Source organism: Macaca mulatta, chromosome 7, assembly GCF_049350105.2.
Source record: "Macaca mulatta isolate MMU2019108-1 chromosome 7, T2T-MMU8v2.0, whole genome shotgun sequence".
Classification (NCBI taxonomy): Eukaryota; Metazoa; Chordata; class Mammalia; order Primates; family Cercopithecidae; genus Macaca; species Macaca mulatta.
In genome coordinates, this window is record NC_133412.1 from 39365839 (window position 1) to 39392189 (window position 26351).

Here is a 26351-nt window from a genome sequence, read left to right on the forward strand (position 1 = left end):
TTTTAATGTATTTGGTAGATTTCCTAGTATATAAAAGAAACATATTATAAATACTAATACAAACAGTAAGCCTTTAATTTGCCTTTTGCGAAGCTTGAAATTTCAATATGTTGTACAGGACAGTAGTCTAGAGGTACCTCCAGAGCTACAACAGAGGTGAAACAAATTAAAGCTCAGAGGAACATCTCCTGTCAAGGTTCTGAATTCAAAAGAAAAAATCCACTTTATTGCTTTTTACATTCCAAAACCACCACTATCAGAGAGGAACTGCTTAATTCAGAAACTAATGAACTCTAGAACTAAAGTCAAAAGGGTAACCCAAATCTGGAAGTTATCTGTAGATCATACTCTAAGCTTCGTAAGAACAGTGAATCATGTTTGTTTACCCTACAAACATCCAGCATCATCCAGTACAGTGATTGCCACAAGAAGACACTCAAATATTTAGTGAATGAATAAATGACTACAGGTGAGGAAAAGGAAATAATAGTAAAGGGGGAAAACACAAATTACATTTCCATATTTTCTAAAAGGATGGCATGCCATCAAATGGACTCCACCAAAAGCACAAGCATACACAAGAAAATGTTTATGTAGTTGAATATAATTAATCATGCATACCCACCAGGCTTGATGTCCTTGTAAACAAAGTTTTCCAAGCCATATATGAACTCCCCTGAATGTGTGCCTGCATCCACATGGCAGCAATAACCAAAATGCAAAGCAATTTAAAGACACCTTTAATTTCACATGTAAAATATACCTAAATTTAATTTCAAATAATTAGAAATCATGTAACGGGATAATTAAAATTTGGTGACACCAAAACTATTTCTAAGGAAATACTCACAGTGACACCATTTTCGTTCTTTCAACACACAAACTTCTTAACAATTAAAATTATAGTAATCATTTCAAATTATGTGAGGTAGGTAAATATCAATTACAGCTAATGGTTCACTGAAATTTTTGACAAGTTTTCAAACAGTGCAAAAATCCGCTATTTTTGGTCTCTTTTTGCATGCCATTTTGCCCATTTTCAGAATAAAATATTACTGTGATACTTCACAGTAATTTTAGAGTCGGCTGAAATGACCTCATCTTACTTTAGTGTGATCTGGTCCCTTTAGATATACTGTCTGAATCCTTTATATCCATTCTCATTAATGATGGCTAGATAGCATCTTCCACTTCGTTCTCCAAATCCAGTCTATTCTAGACAACACTGCAAGTTTAACTTTCTTAAATCATAGCTCTGATCATGTCATTCCTTGGACTCTTAAAGAAAAAAAAAAGGAATACTTACTCCCCGGCTGGCTACAGATGAAAGTTCACATTGTACAGGGTTAAGAATACAAGATCTAGAGCCAGAACAGGTTCAAATTCTAGCTCTACTATTTTCTAACTGTGTGACCTAGAACAAGTTATTTAACTTTCACTTAATTCATATAAAGTATTTTGGAGAGTGACTGGTGAATAGTAAATGCTCAATAAACGTCAGCTACTTTCACTGTCATTACCACTAACATCATCAGAGCATGCAAATCTCTTAAAATTGACCTAAACTTAGCTTTCCAACCCTACATCCAACTACTCTCTATCGGACTCCCAAACTGTTAGCTGACCCCACAGATGCTCTATGATTCACACCTTCACTGTCTCCTCTACCTATGCCTTCTCTCCTTTCTGCAGATCCATCCTTTAAATCCAGTTGAAATATACACCTTCACAGTGTCTACCCTGATCTCTTTGGCTGAATATGACATGTTCTTTCTGAACTCCCATAAAACTGTCTGTGTCTCCCTGATGGGACTCAACACTTTCTCTTGCTTATTATTATGCAAATTTCTTATTTGCTCAATTAAAATGTAAGGTCTTTGACAGGAAGGTCCAAGGACTCTCTAATTTTTCTGCTTGTAGACTGGCATCAGACTTTTTTCAAAAGAGCCTGGAAGCTAGAAAACATTGCCTTCAAAATTCTAATATTTAACCTAGCATTCTAACCTCAGACAAATCAAACAAGTCTGTAGAAGTAAAACACAAAGACATTCAGCCTTGAAAGAATTTTCGAAATTATATCCAGTGCATCAATTCTTAAAAGCTTCTAGATGTGCTCTAGGAAAACAAATGAGTATACTAAGGAAGCAAAAAAGGCAAAGGGCCCGGGAAACATGAAATTAAATATAAATGAGCAATTAAGACCAGTCCTAAGATGACAACTGTGCAGCTGGTCTAAAAAACGATCAGTTCAGAGGGGGAACTCCAGGAGACAACAGGGTGGTAGACAGTACCAATAGATGGGTTTACACGATTGGAAAACACTATCAATACTCATATAGCAGACAAATTTCATGTAGCATGTGAAACAGAATTAAAGATAAATTTACATAGAAGACTAAGCAAATAAGAAAGCAGCATTTACAAATTCAAGAAAAACAAAAGGTTGTATAAGAAAGGAAATACAGTCGTAGTACATTGATATGATTTGGATATTAGTCCCCTTCAAATTTCATGTTCAAATGTGACTCCCAGTGTTGGAGGTGGGGCCTCATGTGAAGTGACTACATCATGGGGGTGGGTCCATGCCTACTTCCACTTCACCTTCTGCCATGACTAAAAGCTTCCTGAGACCCTCACCAGGAGCAAGTGCTGGCACCATGCTTCCTATACAGCCTACAGAACTGTGAGCCAATTAAAACTCTTTTCTTCATAAATTATCCAGTCTCAGGTATTCCTTTATAGCAATGCAAAAACTGCCTAACACACATATCATCTGACCTGCGCAGTGAATAATAATCGCATTGTCATAGTAATCTAAGTAGTGACTAGTAATTGGCCAAAAATTACGATATATCCATATCATGAGAAAATGGGAAGGAGAATTCAGGGTGCAAGGAGATAGTAAGAGAAGTACACTCCTGGACTACCATAACAGGAAGTCCCAGATAATGCCCTATATTAATGAACTAGGTTAATGACACAATGTTAACATTGGTAAAAAATATTACTAACTCAAAGGAATTGGTGTGGAGAGTAGCAAAGGATGAAACAAGGGACTGCCATTTTTTATCATGTCCCTTTGCCAAAAGTATTGATTTTCAAGTGTGTGTACATATTACTTTGATAAAATCCAACACCTTAAGTATAGAATCTAGCATTTGCGAATCTTTTGGCCTTACTGGTAATTTAATCTTTCTCTTTATGACAGCCTTCCAGAAAAATAAACTCACTCCAATGAAATAAAAGGATAAAAATATCAGAGTTTATTTTTACATTTAAGCAAATTTTCTAGAAATGAACTCACAGTTTTATTTCAATTTTATTTTATTCCTATATGATAGTGGGAAACGGTATATTTTTACCAAATAAAACAAGCTAAGTCAAAATCCTTTTTATGAGCAGATTAGCAAGATAATTTTGTTTTCATTTTTATCATCTGCTGCTTAGAGTGGAATCATCTCCTCTCCTTCCCTCTCTGAGTCCCTATACATGTGCAATGGTGCTTTTGTGCTTTTAATATTAACAAACAAGTAGAAAAATAAAGTATAATTAATAACTATTAATAATGGTAAAATAAAGGTCAGGGTTGTCCTCTATCATTCACGTGAATAATATTATTGAAGATGTGACCCATATCCATAGAAATGAGAAAATAATACTGCAACATTATTAAATGTGTTTCTTAACAGTTAAGAAAGAAAATTTAAATATACTTCCCAATTCCTGAATTCATCTTTTAGTCTCAAAACTTTTTTTGACAAATATAACATGTTAAAACTGAGTGTTAAAACAGTTTTACTTTTTGAATTTTAATTCTATATGAAAAAAACTTAAATTTTATCATCCAAGAAGCTACAATGTCATTACTATATACAGCATACGCCTAACAGTTCTATTTATACAAAATTAATATTACAGATGTACATCCTTTATATCAAATCATTCATAATAGCCTCTTTGTCAGACCCAAATGTCTGTTTTCTCAGCACTGAAGACCCAGGAGTCAAAATTTCCTAAGTCTGAGTACAAAATGTGTGCATAATAATCACATTACCAATTAAACTGTCAATCATGAAAACAAATGAGACTACATACCACGCCTTTTCTTACAGGTGACTGAAAACACTAAAATACTCTTTAGACAAATACAAGCTATGCTCCATCTTTCAAAAAGGAGGAATTTAAGATTTGTTTCTAAATAATATATGTAACATTATGTAATTGTAAATGATAAATGCATAATTATATGTTATATCAATATCTAAATACACATCAATATATACCTAATGACGAATATACATATGTTAATATCCTAATCTGAATAGTTTCAAGAAAAAAATGAAATTCTAGTGCTCTAGTCTTCATTTTTATAGGACTGCTTTTACATATATTAGCCAAAACTGAATATAAAGAAAAAAATCACACTTAATTGTCATGAAACAAAACCATTCTCGGCTTGCTTTTTTGCCATGCAAAAGTAATACAAATAAAGAAAACTGTTTTCCTAAAAATATAGATACTTAAGCTTCAGCAGAAAGACAAAATAAGCTTATGTGTGAAAAATAAGGGAAAAAAATGTTGAGGCTTTTAGAAAATTTCTTCCATTATGGTAACCTCTGTACATTTAAATAGTTTAGTAACTTTTAATAAAAGAATCAATATTTCTGCTTAAGAAAAAAATACTTGGAGCAAGAATTTAAAACTTTGATTAAAAACTTTAAGGAACAAGCTATTTTTAAAAAAGATTTCTAATTGATTCAATTAAATGATAACAGCTTAAGCTAGGAAAAGAAATCTTATATCTAAATATAATTAACATCATTTCTAACTCAATATTTGCTTTATCTTTCGAGAGAGACCATCTTCATCATAAAAATATATACACATGCCACCAAACAACACAAAAATTATATAAAATGCTAATAACTCATATACCCTAATCAGCAATTGCTAATTGACTTAAAAGAGATAAACATTAGAAGTCTGGAAAAGTCCTTCAATTCATCACCCTATAGACTACTCTTTTTCATCATATCCTTGTTCTTGCTCTATAAACCAAATCAAAGTCATCAGATTTATTTTTAGATAAAAACAAAAATGTAAACGTAAGACAAGATGTTAAAATGTTAAAACCTGAAGAATCAAGTTTTGCTTTGTTTTTTTTGTTTTTTTAATATCCTGTACAATGCGAAGGGAGGCAGCTAGGACTAGAATTACAGCAGCATTTCCTCTAAACATAATTTCACTATAGCATTATGCTTAACCTCATTATCCAGCAAGAACACAGGTAAACATGCACACAAAGAAACTGTTAACATTTGCCCAAAATAAACAGACATGCAAATACAGAAAATTTGGAAAGTCTCCTAAAGTAGCACAATAAAAATGACTAATGAAGAAAGGTGGAAAAATCAAATTAGCAACATGATAAAACACTTACAGAAAAAAAGGCAATTACTTTTTCCTAAAAGTGAGTCATGAAAATATAACCAATATTTTGAGATTTAAAAAAAATGTATTTCTTTAGAACTTCAACTTACGAAGGCTTATGAAAGCATCTTCTTTAAAGGATATTAAATATATCTAAAATACAGGTATGTCTAAGTTTATCTCAAACAAACTTTTTACCTTTTTCTGCTGCTTTTTGAAGGGCTTCTTCAATTCGGGATAGCTCTTTCTGTTTAACATCCTGCAAGGATTTTTCTTCTTTTTCAGCATCATACTTAATACCTAAAAATATAGTCAATTCACACAAAAATAAATGGAATTCATAAATAAACGGAAAAAGTTCAGCCGCATTATGATTGTGTAAGTGTGTAATCTTGCTGCAATACAAAAATACTTTCACATTTTTAGTTTTATGAAATGTTTAAACATAAATTATTCCTATTCACTTACAAAAAACTTAAATACAAAAAGGAGGAGGGAGGAAAAGAAATTACAGGTAGAAAGGCAGGTAGGAAAAAGGGAGAGAGGAGAAGGGTGAGAACAAAGATAATAAGTAGAAACAGAAGTAAGACAGAAAGTACACCAGAATATTGCTCTGTCAATGGTAAATTTTGAGTAACTACAAAATAATTTAATATCCAATACTACCTGGGACCAATATAGATTGATTTTTTAAACTTTCAGAAAGTAATTCAGAATATGTGTCAACAATCATAAAATACATAAGCTCTTTTTATCTAGTAACGTCATTTCTGATTATGCAATCTAAGGAAATAACACAAAAGAATAAAAAAGATCTATAATGACGTATTTATAGTATTGACTACAAAGACATATTTATACTACTGACTATAGTATTGACTAGTATTTTTAGTATTAACTATAAAGCAAAAAATAGTAGGTAGCCCACAACAGAATACCATAAAGCCTTTCAAAACTGTCACTGTCACCGTGAAAGCTGTGAAACATATCAAAAATGTATATAATAAAAGGCCAAGTCAATGTTGTATATATAATGTGGTAACAGCTACTGAAAATCAGGTATGCATAAGCTAAAGACTGAAGAGCAAAATAAAATTTTATTTGTACAATGGTTGAGCAATTGTACATTCTCAATTTTTCCCTAAAACATCCAAACTTTTCTTAACATTATATTGTTACTATACATGAAAAAAGTAAAGATATTAAACATCACTACTTTAAAACATTAAAAATTAAAATACTATCATTTCTAAGGAAAAAATTACCAATTTTACACATTTTTGAGAGAACATTCACTCAAAATCAGAAGCAACAAAATAGGAAAAAAATAAATTTTTGAATCTTGAAATCTGGAGATTAACACATCAGGATATTTTTAAAGATTTATTTAGGCCGGGCGCGGTGGCTCACGCCTGTAACCCCAGCACTTTGGGAGGCCAAGACGTGCAGATCACGAGGTCAGGAGATCAAGACCATCCTGGTTAACACAGTGAAACCCCGTCTTTACTAAAAATACAAAAAAAAAATTAGCCGGGCGTAGGGGCGGGCGCCTGTAGTCCCAGCTACACGGGAGGCTGAGGCAGGAGAATGGCGTGGACCCGGGGAACGGAGCTTGCAGTGAGCTGAGATACGGCCACTGCACTCCAGCCTGGGCGACACAGCGAGACTCTGTCTCAAAAAAAAAAAAAAAATTTATTTTACTTCATTTATTATCAGTAAATCTGCCTAATGCAGCTCAACAGGAAGCCTTAGTTGCAAAACAAGTACTCATAGAAAATAGAATAAATTGCAAAAATGAATTAAATTTTCAACAACAAAAATACTTTATACACAAATGTGGTAAGACATATGTGCATATATATATAAAATGTATGCATATATGTGCATCTATGTATGATTCATTTATTTAAATTACCTTCTACCTTAATAAATACATGTATTAAAATACTTAACTCAGGTAACAATTTAACTTCAATGTGATGTTACTGAATGGTTATAACCTAAAATAACGTACTTGCTCCAGGGACAACAAGCAGGTATAATCCTTCTAGAGTCGCAACAACTGCTTCTCCATAAAGGTTTTTCCAAGGAATCTTCAAAGTTAATTTATCTAAAGAAACATAATTTCAACCTTAAATTTTTACTTGACTGCTCAAGAAGACATAAATTTCTCACTTTCCATTAAGAGAAAAAGCATAAAAAACTCTTCATGCATATAGTATGTATATCACTCAGAAAAAATGAAAAAACTCCAACACTAAAGTTTACAAAGGTCTTTTCCACATAATATTACTATTAAGTGAATATTCACATTGTAATCTCTATTTTTCAATATAAAATATTTTGATAACCATTATCCATTTAATATTCAAAAACTGTAAAATGAATAAGTCAGCTATTATTTCAATCCTGAAAAAAAGCAAAGTCAGCCCTAGATAAGTTAAATTAATTGCTTAAGTCTATCTAGTGAGTTAAGCAGTGATGAGATTATTAGTAAGGATGCTGAACCAGATTTGGTGCACAACAACAGCTGATAGTCTTAATATTGCACATGCTCTTCTATCCACATCAACAAATAAATCTTTACAGATCAACAGTAAAATAATATCTGCACAAGCTACCAGGAATTGAAGCAGTAACACAGAGAAGAGATACAAAGGAACTTTGTGCAAAGGGAATTTTGACAGCATATCAAATTGTCACAACAGGAAGAGGCTAGCTCTAAAGGCAAGGCATACTGTACTATGAATAGTGTTAGGAGTCACAGGCAACTCAGACCAGTTATATTCCAAATATCTTACTTATAAATCACTTAGAAGACAGAACTCCAAGTTCTCTCTTGGAAACAATGGTATTCATGTCAGGTCCTCCTGAGATGAGCCCACAAAAACTTTTACTCGGGACACAGATGAACTATGGCCCTAATCCATTACTGTCCCAAGTTTGGGGTTTTATGGGGGAAAAGCCAGTTCAGGGCAGACAAGAGAAGACCAAAGGGGCATGCTCTAAGCTAAATTTTGAAACAAGCAAAACCTATCAAATCTTTCCATGTTTCTTTCCCTAATCTCTAGTATTCCCTCTTTCCAGGTCTCCAGGCAGCAAAATGTCCCCAATCTGCCTTGCTATAGCAATTCTATCCAAACCTTTCCTACACATAAGTTTTACATGTTCCAAAATAAAATACCTTCCTTCATCATAATTTTTAAAATTATATTTAAAATCTATAGGTCTCTCAGAGATACTAATCAAGATTTTCAGAAGAAAAGAATTTGATTCAACTAAGTCATGCTTGTATGTGAGTAATTAAGTTGCTTACACCACCAGAATCACTGGTGGTTTTTCATTTAAAATCATTTTTAAATGAAAATGCTCAAAGTTCAAAGAACTGAAAAACAGTATAACAAACTAAAGAGAAAATAAAATAATGCAATGTAAGACAGAATATTTGAGGTCACCTAGATGGATATGTAGGAAAGCCAGTTTTACCAGGTATCTATTCCCAAGGTTAAAATATCAAATGATTTCTCCATTTAGATTTTCAATTCTCTTCAGCTTGTAAACCTGCTGAGTTTCTTAAATGGCTTGCATGTCAAGGGAAGTCTACAACGTTCTGGGTCATTTCTAAGTCCAATGATTTTATATTTACAATGGGTACTGTTACATTTGTAATTATCTCAAAATCTCCTAACAAAATTTATTTGATTGCCTTCTTGGTGAGCATAAGATTGAAAAAGTGGGAAATGTCCCTTTAACTAGCACACCAGAAAGGGACTGTCTGTTCCCTAAACCTTTTCTTCTCTACATTTATACTCATTATCCCCCCATCCCTCATAAACTTCCTAGAATTGTGTTTTTTATATATTACCCCCTCCTATTATAGATGAGGAAATTTTTTAAATTTTTTAAATTTTTAAGAAAAAGGGTAACTCAAGGGCACCCACAAATATGTCTAGCTCTTAGAAAAACAAATCACACTTGAGCTTAATTAAGCCACACTGACCCTATAGGTTAGATACAATATTTTAACCTAAGGAGAAATTTAACAACTAATATAAATGCTCTGTAAACCAAAAAAAAGGTAGTTATAAAGACAATATACTTTGCATGCTTATTTGTAAAGGGTCTCTCATTAACTCACTGGGTAGCACTGAAGGAAGTCATTAAGTCTTTGTGTACTTTAAAAGCAAAAACAACAAATTCTGAACCATTAGAAACCTCCTCCAAAATATAAATCTAGTTGTAAGAATATAATAAGTAATGCAAAATTTCTGTAGTCAGCTATAATTCATCCAAGACACTGGAAATACACTTTTCATCTATGTTCTAATTTTAGATGTCTATAACTTCCTTGAAGACAAAGATATCACCTTCATCCTTGCATCTCTCACAGCACTTGCATAGTCTTGTACATAACACGTGCATAAATATTTCAAAAGTAAAATAACAAATGAATGGCTACAACTTCTATATTCTAGGATTTCAGTTAAGCATATAGGGCCACAATACTTCTAGAGCACTGCTACACATCACCACCACATTCAGAGCTATTTAACAAACAAAAAAGATGCCACATGCCTAAACTTGCTTTTCATCTAAGAAAATTTATCCTGTTTCAAGAGACAAAAACATAAAAATATTCTTATATATTAAAAGGAAACATATATGTCATATAAAATGACCCAAACAGAATTATCCAAATAATTGCTAAGAGATGCTAGAGTAGTGAAAGACAAAGCCTTCCTATAATACAGAATATTGAATAAAGAATAAAAGTGATATGGTGTAATAGCAGGGTGATGAAGTTGGAAGAAAGGATGTAGCATAAGTAAAATTATAAGAGTAAGTCATTTTGGGTTGTAATTTATATATTTTTTAAAGTAAATCCTAAATATAAAACCTGAAACTATAAAATTCCTAGAGGAAAAACTCATCCGGACATCAGTCTAGGCAACGAATTTATGACAAAGACCCTAAAAGCAAATGCAAGAAAAACAAAATTAAACAAACGGGACTTAACTAAGAAGCTTCTAGGCCAAGCGTAGTGACTCACACCTGTAATCCCAGCATTTTAGGAGGCCAAGGCAGGTAGATTACTTGAGCCAAGGAGTTCAAGAATGGCATGGGCAACATGATGAAACCCTATCTCTACAAAAAACACAAATATGAGCCAAGCATGGTGACACACCTGTCGTTTCAGCAACTTGGGAGGCAGAGGTGAGAGCATCCCTTGTGCCCAGGAAGTTGAGGCTGCAGTAAGCCATGACTGTGCCACTACATTCCAGGCTGGGCAACAGAGCAAGACTTTGTCTCTAAATTAATTAATTAATTTTTTTATTTATTTTTTTTTTAATTTATTTATTATTATTATACTTTAAGTTCTAGGGTACATGTGCATAACGTGCAGGTTTGTTACATATGTATACTTGTGCCATGTTGCTGTGCTGCACCCATCAACTCGTCAGCACCCATCAACTCATCATTTACATCAGGTATAACTCCCAATGCAATCCATCCCCCCTCCCCCCTCCCCATGATAGGCCCCTGTGTGTGATGTTCCCCTTCCTGAGTCCAAGTGATCTTATTGTTCAGTTCCCACCTATGAGTGAGAACATGCGGTGTTTGGTTTTCTGTTCTTGTGATAGTTTGCTAAGAATGATGGTTTCCAGCTGCATCCATGTCCCTACAAAGGACACAAACTCATCCTTTTTGATGGCTGCATAGTATTCCATGGTGTATATGTGCCACATTTTCTTAATCCAATCTGTCACTGATGGACATTTGGGTTGATTCCAAGTCTTTGCTATTGTGAATAGTGCTGCAATAAACATACGTGTGCATGTGTCTTTATAGCAGCATAATTTAGAATCCTTTGGGTATATACCCAGTAATGGGATGGCTGGGTCATATGGTACATCTAGTTCTAGATCTTTGAGGAATCGCCATACTGTTTTCCATAATGGCTGAACTAGCTTACAATCCCACCAACAGTGTAAAAGTGTTCCTATTTCTCCACATCCTCTCCAGCACCTGTTGTTTCCTGACTTTTTAATGATCGCCATTCTAACTGGTGTGAGATGGTATCTCATTGTGGTTTTGATTTGCATTTCTCTGATGGCCGGTGATGATGAGCATTTTTTCATGTGTCTGTTGGCTGTATGAATGTCTTCTTTTGAGAAATGTCTGTTCATATCCTTTGCCCACTTTTTGATGGGGTTGTTTGTTTTTTTCTTGTAAATTTGTTTGAGTTCTTTGTAGGTTCTGGATATTAGCCCTTTGTCAGATGAGTAGATTGCAAAAATTTTCTCCCATTCTGTAGGTTGCCTGTTCACTCTGATGGTAGTTTCTTTTGCTGTGCAGAAGCTCTTTAATTTAATTAGATCCCATTTGTCAATTTTGGCTTTTGCTGCCATTGCTTTTGGTGTTTTAGACGTGAAGTCTTTGCCCATGCCTATGTCCTGAATGGTACTACCTAGGTTTTCCTCTAGGATTTTTATGGTATTAGGTCTAACATTTAAGTCTCTAATCCATCTTGAATTAATTTTCGTATAAGGAGTAAGGAAAGGATCCAGTTTCAGCTTTCTACTTATGGCTAGCCAATTTTCCCAGCACCATTTATTAAATAGGGAATCCTTTCTCCATTTCTTGTTTCTCTCAGGTTTGTCAAAGATCAGATGGCTGTAGATGTGTGGTATTATTTCTGAGGACTCTGTTCTGTTCCATTGGTCTGTATCTCTGTTTTGGTACCAGTACCATGCTGTTTTGGTTACTGTAGCCTTGTAGTATAGTTTGAAGTCAGGTAGCGTGATGCCTCCAGCTTTGTTCTTTTGACTTAGGATTGTCTTGGAGATGCGGGCTCTTTTTTGGTTCCATATGAACTTTAAAGCAGTTTTTTCCAATTCTGTGAAGAAACTCATTGGTAGCTTGGTGGGGATGGCATTGAATCTATAAATTACCTTGGGCAGTATGGCCATTTTCATGATATTGATTCTTCCTATCCATGAGCATGGTATGTTCTTCCATTTGTTTGTGTCCTCTTTTATTTCACTGAGCAGTGGTTTGTAGTTCTCCTTGAAGAGGTCCTTTACATCCCTTGTCAGTTGGATTCCTAGGTATTTTATTCTCTTTGAAGCAATTGTGAATGGAAGTTCATTCCTGATTTGGCTCTCTGTTTGTCTGTTACTGGTGTATAAGAATGCTTGTGATTTTTGCACATTAATTTTGTATCCTGAGACTTTGCTGAAGTTGCTTATCAGCTTAAGGAGATTTTGGGCTGAGACAATGGGGTTTTCTAAATATACAATCATGTCATCTGCAAACAGGGACAGTTTGACTTCTTCTTTTCCTAACTGAATACCCTTGATTTCTTTCTCTTGCCTAATTGCCCTAGCCAGAACTTCCAACACTATGTTGAATAGGAGTGGTGAGAGAGGGCATCCCTGTCTTGTGCCAGTTTTCAAAGGGAATTTTTCCAGTTTTTGCCCATTCAATATGATATTGGCTGTGGGTTTGTCATAAATAGCTGTTATTATTTTGAGGTACGTTCCATCAATACCGAATTTATTGAGCGTTTTTAGCATGAAGGGCTGTTGAATTTTGTCAAAAGCCTTTTCTGCATCTATTGAGATAATCATGTGGTTCTTGTCTTTGGTTCTGTTTTAATTAATTAATTTTTAAAAAGTAAAAATAAAAATCATCTGCACAGCAAAAGAAATAATCAACAGAGTAAACAGACAACCTATAGAAGGGTAGAAAATATTTGCAAATTATGCCTCCAACAAAGGACAAATATCCAGAATCTACAAGCAACTCAAACAACTGAACAAGAAGAAAACAACCCCATTAAAAACAGCAAAGTACATAAACAAACATTTCTCAAGAAATACAAGCAGCCAACAAACACATGAAAAAATGTTCAACATAACAAATTATCAGAGAAATACAAATTTAAACCACACTGAGATACTATCTTACACCAGCTAGAAAGGTTATTATTAAAAAACCAAAAAATAACAGATATTGGCATGGATACAGAGGAAAGGGACCAGTTGTGTACTGTTGGTGAAAATGTAGACTAGTTTAACCTCTATGGAAAACAGTATGGAGATATCTCAAGGAACTAAAAATAGAAACAGCAATCCCACTACTGAGTACCCAAAAGAAAATAAATCATTATATAAAAAGACACCTGCACTCATTAAACAGCACTATCCACAATAGCAAAGTCACGCAACCAACCTAAGTGTCCATTAACAGTGGACTGGATAAAGAAAATGTGATACATATATATCATGGAATAGTATGCAGCCATAAAAAAAGAATGGAATCATGTCCCCTACAGCAAGATGGATGAAGCCGGAGGCCATTATCTTAAGTAAATCAACTCAAAGGTGGAAAATCTAATATTGTATGTTCTCACTTGTAAGTAGGAGCTAAACAATGGGTACACATAGACATAAAGATGCATAGTGGCCTTTGCAGTATACTGAGCTCCACAGAGACGTTGCCAGGGCAAGCAAGAGACAGGAATTAATAACCAGAACACATAAGGAACTCAAACAACTCTATAGGAAAAAATCTAATAATCTGATTTAAAAATGGGCAAAAGATCTGAATAGACATTTCTCAAAAGAAGACATACAAATGGCAAACAGGTATATGAAAAGGTGCTCAACATCACATCATCAGAGAAATGTAAATCAAAACTATAATGAGATACCATCTCAACTCAGTAAAAATGGCTTTTATCCAAAAGATAGACAATAACAAATGTTAGCAAGGATGAAGAGAAAAGGAAGACCTTGTACACTGTTGGTGGCAATGTAAATTATTGCGGCCACTATGAAGAACAATTTGGGGGTTCCTCAAAAAACTAAAAATAGAACTACCAGCCAGGCTCAGAGGCTCACGCCTGTAATCCCAGCACTTTGGGAGGCTGAGCCAGGCAGATCACAAAGTGAGGAGATCGAGACCATCCAAACACAGTGAAACCCCATCTCTACTAAAAATACAAAAAAGTAGCCGGGCATGGTGGCAGGTGCTTGTAGTGCCATCTACTTAGGAGGCTGAGGCAGGAGAATGGTGTGAACCTGGGAGGCGGAGCTTGCAGTGAGCCGAGATCGTGCCACTGCACTCCAGCCTGAGCAACAGAGTAAGACTCCATCTAAAAAAAAACAACAAAAAAAAAAACAAAAAAAAAAAAACAGAACTACCGTATGATCCACCAATCCCACTGCGAGGTATATATCCAAAAGAAAGGAAATCAGTATATTGAAGATATACCTGTACTCTCATGTTTAATGCAGCACTATTCACAATAGCCAAGATTTGGAAGCAACCTAAGTGTCCATCAATAGATGAATGGTTAAAGAAATGTGGTACATATACACAGTGGAGTACTATTCAGCCATAAAAAGGAATGAGATCCTGCCATTTGCAACAGCATGGATGGAACTGGAGGTCATTATGTTAAGTGAAATAAGCCAGGCACAAACAGACAAACTTCACATGTTCTCACTTATTTGTGGGAACTAAAAATTAAAACAATTGAACTCATGGAGACAGAGAGTAGAACAATGGTTACCAGAGGCTGGGAAGGGTAACAGGGGAGGATGGTTAATGAATATAAAAACATAGTTAGATGAAATGAATAAGACCTAGTATTTGATGGCACAATAGGGTGACTACAGTCAACAATAATTGATTGTACATTTAAAAATAACTAAAAGAGTATTAATTAGATTATTTGTAACACAAAGAAAGGATAAATACTTTGAGGTGATAGAAACCTCATTTACCCTGATGTGATTTACACACTGCATGCCTGTATCAAAATATCTCATGTACACCATAAATATATATACCTACTATGTATCCACAAAAATTAAAAACAAAAAAATTTAATGGAAATAATAGACACTGGGGACTCCAAAAAGGGGTAGAGATTGAAGGAGGAGGGTGAGGGTTGAAAGATTACCTGCTGGATACAAAGTTCAATATCTGAGTGACAGATGCACTAGAAAGCCAATCCCTACTGTCACTCAATATATCCATGTAACAAACATACACATCAACAACCTAAATCCAAAATTTTAAAAAATATAAATTAAATAAATAAATAAAAATAAAAACCAGATAGCATGGACTAGATGGGAAGACTTGGTAGATTAAATTTCCTATTGAAAAATGTATTCAACAAAGATATATATTTACTTAGAGATGGTCTTAAGTGTAGGAGTTTAACTGCAAAGAGAGAGACTTTGTACTTACCAAAACATATCCTCCATACCACATTGCTGCATAATATATCAAGTGAAAATGGTTGAACAAAACATGAAGGAAATAAGCTACATTTACAGTTTATCTACTAGAGTTTGCAAATTATACTACTTTCACATTTAAAGAAAAAGCACATAAAACTTGGAAATCTAATTTGAAAATGAAGGTATGTTTTGTGTGGTGGAACCAAAGCCTGAAGACTGCAATTGCAGTTCAAATACCCTTCTATTTTCTACCTCGTCATAAAAAAAATAGAAGTATGTACGTTTTATATGTAATATACATTAGGCTCAGAACTTGACAAGCTCTAATTAACATACGCAAAAAAAAAAACTCTCATACTTTTAGTCAAATTTTTTATGTTAAATAACACAAGCAAAATAGAAAACGGAAAGGACTAAGAACAATTCAAATGAAGACTAAAGTACTTACCAATTTGGCCAGCCTTGACTTTAAAAGGAACATCCAATTCACTCTTCAGAAGAAAGAGAAAATGTAAAGGACATCTTAAATTATTAAGCCAACCCAAAAATAACTTTTGTGTGATCATTTAAATACACATCTCTAAAGAAAAAAAAAAACAAATTTTCCATATTTGAATAATTCATAAAGGACATGTTTTATAGCCCAAAAAAACGTTTTATAGGCCTGGTGTGGTGGCTCACAACTGTAATCCCAGCACTTTGGGAAGCTGAGGAGGGTGGATCACCTGAGGTCAGGAGTTCGAGACCAGCCTGGCCAACATGGGAAAACCCCATCTCCAGCCTGGTGTGGGGTGGCAGGTGCCTGTAATCCCAGCTAATCAGGAGGCTGAAGCAGGAGAATCGCTTGAACCCAGGAGGCGGAGGTTGCAGTGAGCTGGGATCGCGCCATTGTACTCCAGCCTGGGTGACAAGACGAAACTCTGCCTCAAAAAAAAATTTATAACTTAAGCTTTGACTTTAAAGAAAGAATTCACAAGAGAAACAAAATGATAAATAGGAAAAATAGAAAAAGTTTGTAAATAACCAGGTAAACTGGTTACTTGTTTTAAGTAAACCAAATCAAATGGAAATTAAAATCAAATCAAATGAATTTAAACACATGGACAATGTTTATCTGAAATACTAGAACAGAAAAAAGAAGAGTCTTTTTGCATAAATTAGTTGAAAACAATACTGAACAACAGTTCTCTCTCAAATATTTAGTAAATGAATAAATTTAAAAAATCTTAGAAAAGCTAGATTCCCAATGTATTATTTACCAAATTAGCATTTCATTTAGATAAGTTACAGACAGGTACCAATAAATAATAATAAACTTTCACCTACCTATATTCCAAACAACTAGAAAGTTCAAATAACCTTTTTTGTTCAAAGAATACTAAACAATAACTAATATCCATAATGATCATCTGAGTCTTTAGAATTATTAAAAATTAAACCAGTCAGTACAGCCTTTCTGTTAGCTGTAACTTAATATATACTAACACTATAAAAATCTGACCACCAAAATATAGGTAATAATTAACTGAAATAATCAATTTACCTGATCATCTGATTACGTCTGAACTCTATGTAAACAGGAATTGAACAGAATACTACTATAACAGCTTTAGATAAAAAGTCTTTTTCAGACCAAAAAAAAAAAAAAAAAAAAATTCTTTGCTGCCAATAAGAGCAGCTCTGTCCTCTGGGAGGACAGGAAAGATAAATTCAAGGGACTTCACATTATACAGGATACAAACAGCAAACTACAAAAAGGTGGTCTCATGCTCATTTTAATCCTCCTGAAATAATTTTCACACAAAATAAATGTAAAGAACCCATATCAAATTAAAAACTCATCAATTTGGTTTAACTGGGGAAAGAAGCTACTTTGAATTAAAAATATAAATTACAAAAGAGTTTATTATATTTAATTACAACCAAAACTTGAATTAGGCTAAAACAGAGTTCAAATAATTTGTCTCCTAAGTATGTCAGATATATATCCTGTCACTACAATTCTATTTATATTGTCATAAATAGAGAAAAAAAACCTCTATTTCAATCTATAACAACAGAATCAGAAGGTCTAAATTTTTGTTTAAAATTTAAAAAGTTGTAGCATCCTATATAAAAAAGAGAAAAATATTTAAATATTTTGAGTACCTACTATGGGCCAGGCTCTGCTTCTCATCTTATTCAAGCCACAAAGACACAGAGATATTATATTGCTTTATAATTAACTCCACTGTACAGATGATTAAACTCATGCTAAAAGATCAAAGAAATTAAGAAGTTAGGCTGGGTGCAGTGCCTCACGCCTGTAATCCCAACACTTTGGGAGGCCAAGGCAGGTGGATCACCTGAGGTCAGGAGTTGGGAGATCAGCCTGGCCAACACGGCAAAACCCCATCTCTACTAAAAATACAAAAATTACCCAGGCGTGGTGGCACGCACCTGTAATCCCAGCTACTAGAGAGACTGAGGCAGAAGAATTGCTTGAACCTGGGAGGCGGAAGTTGCAGTGAGCTGAGATCATGCCACTGCACTCCAGCCTGGGCAACAGACTGAGACTCCAACTCACAAAATTAAAAAAATTAAAATAAGAGGTTAGAAACCTGTAAAAATTAAACAATAAACTCATTAAGTGACTTCATAAACTCACATTTAGCCGAATAAGCTAAACAGAAACCTAATTGGGCGGGGGAGGGCATTGTTTTGCTTGTTTTCAACTCAACAATAAATGACACAAATTACTTTCTGGAGCTGGAGTCCAGAAAATCCTATTTTACCTCTTAATATTACTATAATAAGGCTAGACCGTCAATATATTTCCAAAATATAATTATTTATTAGCTATGTTATTTAAAATCAAGCCCTCATTTAGCTCAAAAATATGTAAAGATACTTCCGAAGGAAAATATTTCTATAGGGAAAAAGTCAACTACAAAACTATATAGTCAAATTAGATTAAGGAGAAACACTCCGTTTCCAAGAGATATTATTTTGATTATTAGGGGAAACAATTTCTAAATCTTTAATCTCAGACTTTCCAACAGCAAATAGTTAAACAAGTAATCCTTTGAGTGATTCCATCACTTTATCTAGTACCTGGTATCAGATGCCTAGTAAGCAAAGGTTTCTAAGAACTTAGCAAATTAAGTGAGTTATTAGCATAGTTAAAAAAAAACTTACCAGGGCATTTTCTTTTATCTGTAGATTATCTAAAGCCACATTTCCTTTAAAAAAAAAAAAAGAAACAGAGGAAAAATATTACAACATACCAATTAGTAAATCTATCATAATGTAGTGCCAAGCACTAAGAAACTGTGCTAAGTGTTAAGAATACAATGATAAACAAAGCTGACTTAAGAGGCTCCCAGCACAAAACAGTTGCTATATATGCTCACGAGTTATTAATTGTAGCATACTATAGGTTAATCCAGTGTAAAAGAAATTATAAAATACTAAACTAGCTAACATTTAAACAAACAATGGGAAAGAAGTTAGAGCTTTTTGGACAGAAGAACTTTAAGATAAAGAAAGTAGCCATCATTTTGAATGATTAAGCCAAAATCTCAAGATACAAAGAGATGATTACAAGGTCAGATCAATCATCCTGGGTTATTTAATATGGCATCAATTAACATTTTCTTCAGAAACATGGTGTTAGTCTTTCATGTCTCCAAACATTCTACCTTCCCAATGATTACTGTATGTGCTTCTAATATTCTTTAATCAGTCCAACTTTTATTATATTCATATGCTAAGTTATAAAAATACTATTACATGACTCAAATTTTATTTTATTTTTTTTTTTTTGAGACAGAGTCTCGCTCTGTCACCCGGGCTGGAGTGCAGTGGCTGGATCTCAGCTCACTGCAAGCTCCGCCACCCGGGTTCACGCCATTCTCCTGCCTCAGCCTCCTGAGTAGCTGGGACTACAGGCGCCCGCCACCTCGCCCGGCTAAGACTCAAATTTTAAACACTATTCCTATATTTGTTGATACACAATAGTTAAATATTCATGCTCACATAAAAATTTAAGGAAAAAGTTTTCATTTCACTTAAATTATGTTAAGGCTAATAAAACTATAGTTTCAACATTAAATGCAGGCATAAATTGCTGTTATATGTTTTCTTAATCATTTATGACACATTTATTTTTTAAAACCTATAGTAGCTATACTCCCCATTAATATTTTTCAATCAAGTAACTTTTTCTTCCGGGTATTTTGGAGTAAATTTAAAAGTATATTTGATTTGTTTACGTCATTTTAGAGATCTGCTTTTCCCAGATCTCAAAATTATTAAACAAACATTTATTAAGCACCCATTATATGTTAGGTGCTGGAAAGAGAAAGATTACTAGAACAATACCCCTGCTATGAAGGCACTCAAACAGCTTAGCAGAGGGGACTATGCAAAAGTAACTGCAGTTTTTGCTATTACTTTTAATGACAAAACTGCAACTACTTTTGCACCAACCTAACAATTCTCTAAAATTTTAGAAATATTCCAATAGAAGTGCACACAAGATGAAAAGGAGGAGCCACCTAACTGCCTAGGGAAATCAAGAACACACATAGGTTTAGGCTGGAAGGCTTAAGTAGTATTTACTGGGTGGATAAGAAAAGAGGGCAAATAGGTAAGTGTGAGTAAGGCACACTTTAGAAAGCACATATGTTTTGGTATAACTGGAGGGTATAATAAAAGGATACAAGATTAGTTCAGAAAGGTAGGCAAGGGCCAGACTAATGAAGAGCTTTCAGGATAAAAAATTCCAGACCCACCAAAACAAAGAGAAAAAATATATAAACAGAGATTATGATATTTTAGAATCATTACTCAACTGTCCTAAGGAATAACTATTGATCTGTCCAAGCAATTTAGCTACAAGGATATTTCAGTATTGGGAGGGAAAGAAGGAAGGACAGAAGGAGGGAGGGAGGGAGGAAAGCAAGGAAAGAAGGACCTAAAGATCTAAATGTCCAGCAAGAAGGCGTAACTCACAATACATCTATATTACAAGTAAACAAAAAAAAGTAGAAAGACATGGGAACTTGTTCATAGAATACTGAGTTTTTAAAAAGTAAAAGAATGCCCAGATTGACCTAATTTTAAAAGTATCTATACATGCACAAGTGTGTGTGCATTCCACACATACACAGAAAAAAATGAAAAACTGTCAGATGCCATAATGCTCAACACTGGTTATTTCTATGTAATAAAGTTCATTTTCTGTGTATGTACAGTTCTCAAATTTTCTAAAATAAATTGTCAAAAACTATAATGAAGGAAGAAAACGAGGAAAAAACTTCACAAATGGTAAGAAAATACTATAGTACATAGTAGGAGGGAAATGAAAGAATACAGTCAGTCAGGAAACTTCTATAATACACTGAAAAGAAATTAAAACCTAAAATAAGGCAGTAACTTCAGGATCAAAGAGGTAGAGTCACAGTAAAGAGTTATTTTGGAGGCAGATTTGACAGGATATCATCACTGCCCAGATGTAGGAATAATAAAGTAGTCATGGAAGACTAGTGTGTTCAGCAACCAGGGGGAAAAAGTCCTTACATATTATATATGCACTAAAATTACATGAAAACAAATATTCCTGGATTCAAATCTGTCACATGATGAATGACACAAAATTACAACTGAGAAATCTATTCTAGCCCACAGGGTAATCTGCACAGATGGTACTGCCTATCTGAAGCCATCCAAACTAGTTTAATAAGATCTAAGGCCATATGCAGACTTTCAACTCTGCTCATAAATTCTGACTGTTCTACCTAGTCATTCTCAATTGGTGGGCCAAGGGTCACCAGGAGTGATCAGAAATCATCTGCGTTGGGGATGAAGTCTTTGTAACAATTGTTAAGGCACTAACACAATGTTTGTAAAAATATAAATATACTTATAAAAAATGGGCTGTTTCTGTTGCAGTGACACGTTACTTGTTGGATCAAGTAGTAGGATAGCAGGTGGTAGTTAAGATGTGAAATGTTGAAAACTACTAGTATGGCTAACAGAGTCAGACAAGTATATTTAGACAGACTGCCAGACAAAAAGAGATTGTACTTATTATTACTACTGGGTGGTAGAATTAAAGATAGATTTTTTATTAATGTTTTTCAGTATTTTCTAGTTTTTATGATTAGATATTATTTTTATGTGAAATTATTATGGAAATTATAAGAAGGAAAATGCAGAAACAAAACAAAAGTAAATTCCCATGTCAATATGATTTAAATATTTTTATATAAATTTTTTCTATATCTAGTATTGCCTTACCCCCAGACACATAAGAATAACAAATAAATATTGGCTGGTGCACGGTGGCTCACACCTGTAATCCCAGTACTTTGGGAGGCCAAGGCAGGTGGATCACAAGGTCAGGAGTTTGCAACCAGCCTGGCCAACATGGTGAAACCCCGTCTCTACTAAAAAAAAACACAAAAATTCGCCGGGCATGGGCATGGTGGTGTAAGCCTGTAATCCCAACTGCTCGGGAGGCTGAGGCGGGAGAATCGCTTGATCCAGGAGGCAGAGGTTGCAGTGAGCTGAGATCATGCCACTGCACTCCAGCCTGGGCGACAGCAAGACTCCATCTCAGAAAAAAAAACAAAAAAACAAAAAAAGAAGTATCTATTTCTGCCACCCAGTCTGACAAATGCATACTTCCTCTTTGAAAATGTGAATGTTATCTAACAAACAGTAACTATAACAGTGAAATAAGCATAATACATTCTCCAGGTTATTTGCACTGAAGGAGGAGCTCTAGTTCTAATACAAAGAATAGGAAAAGAATAAGCAGTATAATTCAGATTAACACTGGCACCAGTATAAAGAGGTAAAAGTGCATTCCTTCGTTCAACCAGTAGATGAGCACTTATCTTGGTAAGGCACTGGACTAACAAGTACTCTCCACTAAACTGCATGCTATTCTGACTGATAAATATGCAGCAGTGTCATTCCATACCCTATGAATTCCAGAAATCCTGTTTAAAGAAAAAGAATTTATAAGACCAAGATTAAACCAGATCTCCCCTAAAAATCAACCATTTTATATTTAACTGAACACCGATGAAAAAGATTTCATTTTCCTTTTCAACCTTAAGACAACATAATAATACTATACAATGTAAATAACTTTACTGCTATAGCCAGATCACCAGGGCTAAGAACACATAGGAGTCATAGAAAGTTCTCAAAAAAACTGAAGGAAGGGTAAATATTTGTGTCTAATCTTAAAAAAAAAAAAAAAAAAAAAAAAAAAAAAACCGGGATATGGTGACTAATAATTGGAGATGAATAAACTTAACTCTGCCAGCAAGGAAAGCTCTAAAGCCAATCCCACAATCAAGCGGCTCTAATCTTGCCAAGTCTAAACAGATTAAGGTGACAGACAAGGAAATTCTGTGAAGTGATCTCCCTTATGCTGGACTGACAGGCCCACGAGAGGAGGCTAGACAGTATGCTTAGTAAGTAGGCTGTGCTTCAGAAGAGACCCTATATGATTCTCATTAATAAACTATAAATATTTTGGATGTGCATACACTGCTAGAAAGTCACCATAGTTTCGGCCGGGCGCGGTGGCTCAAGCCTATAATCCCAGCACTTTGGGAGGCCGAGACGGGCGGATCACGAGGTCAGAAGATCGAGACCATCCTGGCTAACACGGTGAAACCCCGTCTCTACTAAAAAATACAAAAAACTAGCCGGGCGAGGTGGTGGGCGCCTGTAGTCCCAGCTACTCGGGAGGCTGAGGCAGGAGAATGGTGTGAACCCGGGAGGTGGAGCTTGCAGTGAGCGGAGATCGCGCTACTCCACTCCAGCCTGGGCGACAGAGCGAGATTCCGTCTCAAAAAAAAAAAGAAAGTCACCATAGTTTCAAAGCCAATCTTGAAAGACATTTTAAGAAATACACTAAAAGGGCCAGGTGCGGTGGCTCATGCCCTTAATCCCAACACTTTGGGAGACCAAGGCGATTGGATCACTTGAGCCCAGGAGTTGAAGACCAGCCTTGCCAACATGGCGAAACCCTGTCTCTACTAAAAAATACAAAAAATTAGCCAAGCATGATGGCAGGCACCTGTAATCCCAGATACTCGGGAGGCTGAGGCTGCAGAATCGCTCAAACCAGGAAGGCAGAGGTTGCAGTGAGTCAGGATCATGGCACTGCACTCTAGCCTCAGCAACAGAGCCAGAGCAAGACCCAGTCTCAAAAAAAAAAAAAAACACTAAAAGGGTAAATCCTGTATCAAAATTTTGTATTCTTCTTCAGTGAACCAGAAGATGAAAATGTAAGTAAATTAGCTAATGACACAAAGAGTTGGAGTCATTGCAAAAAATAAAAAAGTAGAAATAGTTGCTAAATTATAGAAAACAACCAAGCTAGTATATTTATAAACAAAAATCAAATGGTACTGGCACAATATGGAAAAGCCTGCCTAAGTCCAAGAATGGCTTTTTAAATACATAGTGGCCTACAAAATAAGTAAGAAATATAGTCCTATTGTTAAATACCTCCAACCAGAAATAATCTCTCTAAACTTTTGCAGAAATTCAGGCTATACCTTTCTTATGGTACTTAACACTTAACTTTATATAAATCCCCAGTCTGATTATAAACTTTTTACTGATTCTCCTCAGAGTAGGTACTCAATAAATATTGACTCCAGAATGCATATTGTACTGGGGTGGAAACAACTACAATAAGATCATAAATCTTTATATTTTAGAAAACACTTTCAGATATATAGCATTACTTGATCCTCACAGCCTCCTAGGCAAGAAACAGGTTGTATATATTAAGCAATAGAAGCTGAGGCTTGGAGAGGTTAAATGACTAGCCCAAGAATTCTATGGCAACCTAATAGTAAGTGGTAGCCCCAAGGCTCAAATCTTACAACACTCAATGCTATGTTCAGAACAACACTGTTCTCCCAAATAGCAGAGCATAAAGGGCGCAGGATTTTAATTTAGAAGGTAATTCTACCTCCCTGGAAAACAAAAATGCCATAAAAGAATCAGACTCAGCATTCACAGGCCAGTGTGGTTGTTGGTTCCACTTTTGGTCTCTGTATTTTCAAAGAGATGTAAAAAAATCCAAAACAAAAAGGATAACTAAAATTAGTGTAACAAGGGCACAGGCTGAAAGGCAGGATACAGTCAAGTGGGTTATGTTCAGAGTATAACCAGAAGAAAAGATAGTGCCACGGGGAAAAACAGATGCAGGAGATGGTATTACAAAATGGTCATTTTAGCACTTTTTAAAAATCTATTTTTTTCCTCAAAAGACAGAAGTTCTCAAGTTATGATTTAGAACTATTTGGGACCATAAGATTTTCAAATCTAAGCCCCTCTCACTTTATACATGAAGCTATTAAAGTCTAAAGAGATCTGGTAGTTTATCCAAGGTTATACAATTTTTTTGTGGCAGTACTAAGAATAGAATCTATGTCTCCGACTCCCAGGTCAACGTTCTTAATATAAAACATAGAGGTTAATCCAAAACTGCGATTAAACACAAAAACCATCCAACAAACAAAAACACCATGCTATACTCCATGAAACTAGCTTTGCATATAAAGAACAGTGAAATAAAGAATGCTATGTACTTATTTTTTAAGATTTTGTTTATGTATCTATAAGATAAACATTATTTACTTGAAAGCATATCCAAATGTTCTAACACATTCATTTTCCAAGGAGGTGAGCTAAAGTAGATGATTGAACAGTTTTTTAAAGCATGAATCAAATTATTTTAATGATTTATGTTTTAGCAAAGAATACCAAAGAAAATATTATAGCTATTCATTTCACATGAATCTAGCTAGTCAACCCAAATTAACCAATCTAGACTCCTTTTAATGAGTTCACAGTGACTTTGTCTTCAGAGAGGAAGACAGGAAAAGTAAAGGAAACACTTCTGACTCTCATTCCTCCCATTTCCCTACTGAAACAGGAAGTTTTGGCAAAGAAAGGTAGAAAGCTGCAACATCACCACTGAACTTTCTCCCTTTCAATTCACTTCAGGGATCCTATAATATGGAGTAGTGTGGTAGAGCTTCCTAGCAGAATGGTTACCAAAGCACCAATTCTCAGTTCTAGTTCTAGAAAAGAAGTGAATTTGTAATTAGTAATGCTACTTAAATATGTGAAAAGGTGCTTAAATTTAAATTTTTATGCACTGCTTTAACTGGTAGTAACTGAGCCTAAATATATATTACACTATCAACCTTTTCATTATTGTTTATTTTATATGCAATAGGACAAGCTAATGAGAAATGTGGCCTCCACTACACCAAGTGTTGGCTGGGAGGAAAAGACTAAAGAAAATCCCTCTACAGGTTTAGAAATACCTAGATACTGCCATCTTTTATGTGTCAAAGCCAAAAAAAAGCAAAAAGAGCTGCTTTTTCTTTCATTCTCAAGCTGCCCTACAGGTACCTCTTATGACAATATATTACAGTATATTAAACGATATATAATATATTAAGTATATGTTAGATATACTTAATATTGTTAAATTATATAATATATAGTCTAATATATACTATATATACACAGTATATCAGCATGAGCCTGGAACTTCATTTATCTTGTCACTGTCATTGACTGTGGCTCCTTACTCACCAATATCGGTTGAAGAGCAGAATGAAAGATAAA

At 34.6% G+C, this 26351-nt stretch overlaps 1 protein-coding gene across 2 annotated transcripts in view; it reads right to left on the bottom strand.

Moving 5' to 3' along the window:
• VPS13C (vacuolar protein sorting 13 homolog C) overlaps positions 1–26351 on the bottom strand; it is a 193209-nt gene that overhangs the window by 160858 nt on the left and 6000 nt on the right. For both annotated transcript variants that reach the window (XM_015142394.3, XM_077938707.1), the window contains exons 2-5: positions 18867–18910; positions 16138–16180; positions 7445–7540; positions 5629–5730 (exon numbers count right to left, since the gene is read on the bottom strand). In XM_015142394.3, coding sequence (XP_014997880.3) covers positions 5629–5730; positions 7445–7540; positions 16138–16180; positions 18867–18910 — 285 coding nt within the window. The remainder of the gene's footprint in view (positions 1–5628; positions 5731–7444; positions 7541–16137; positions 16181–18866; positions 18911–26351) is intronic.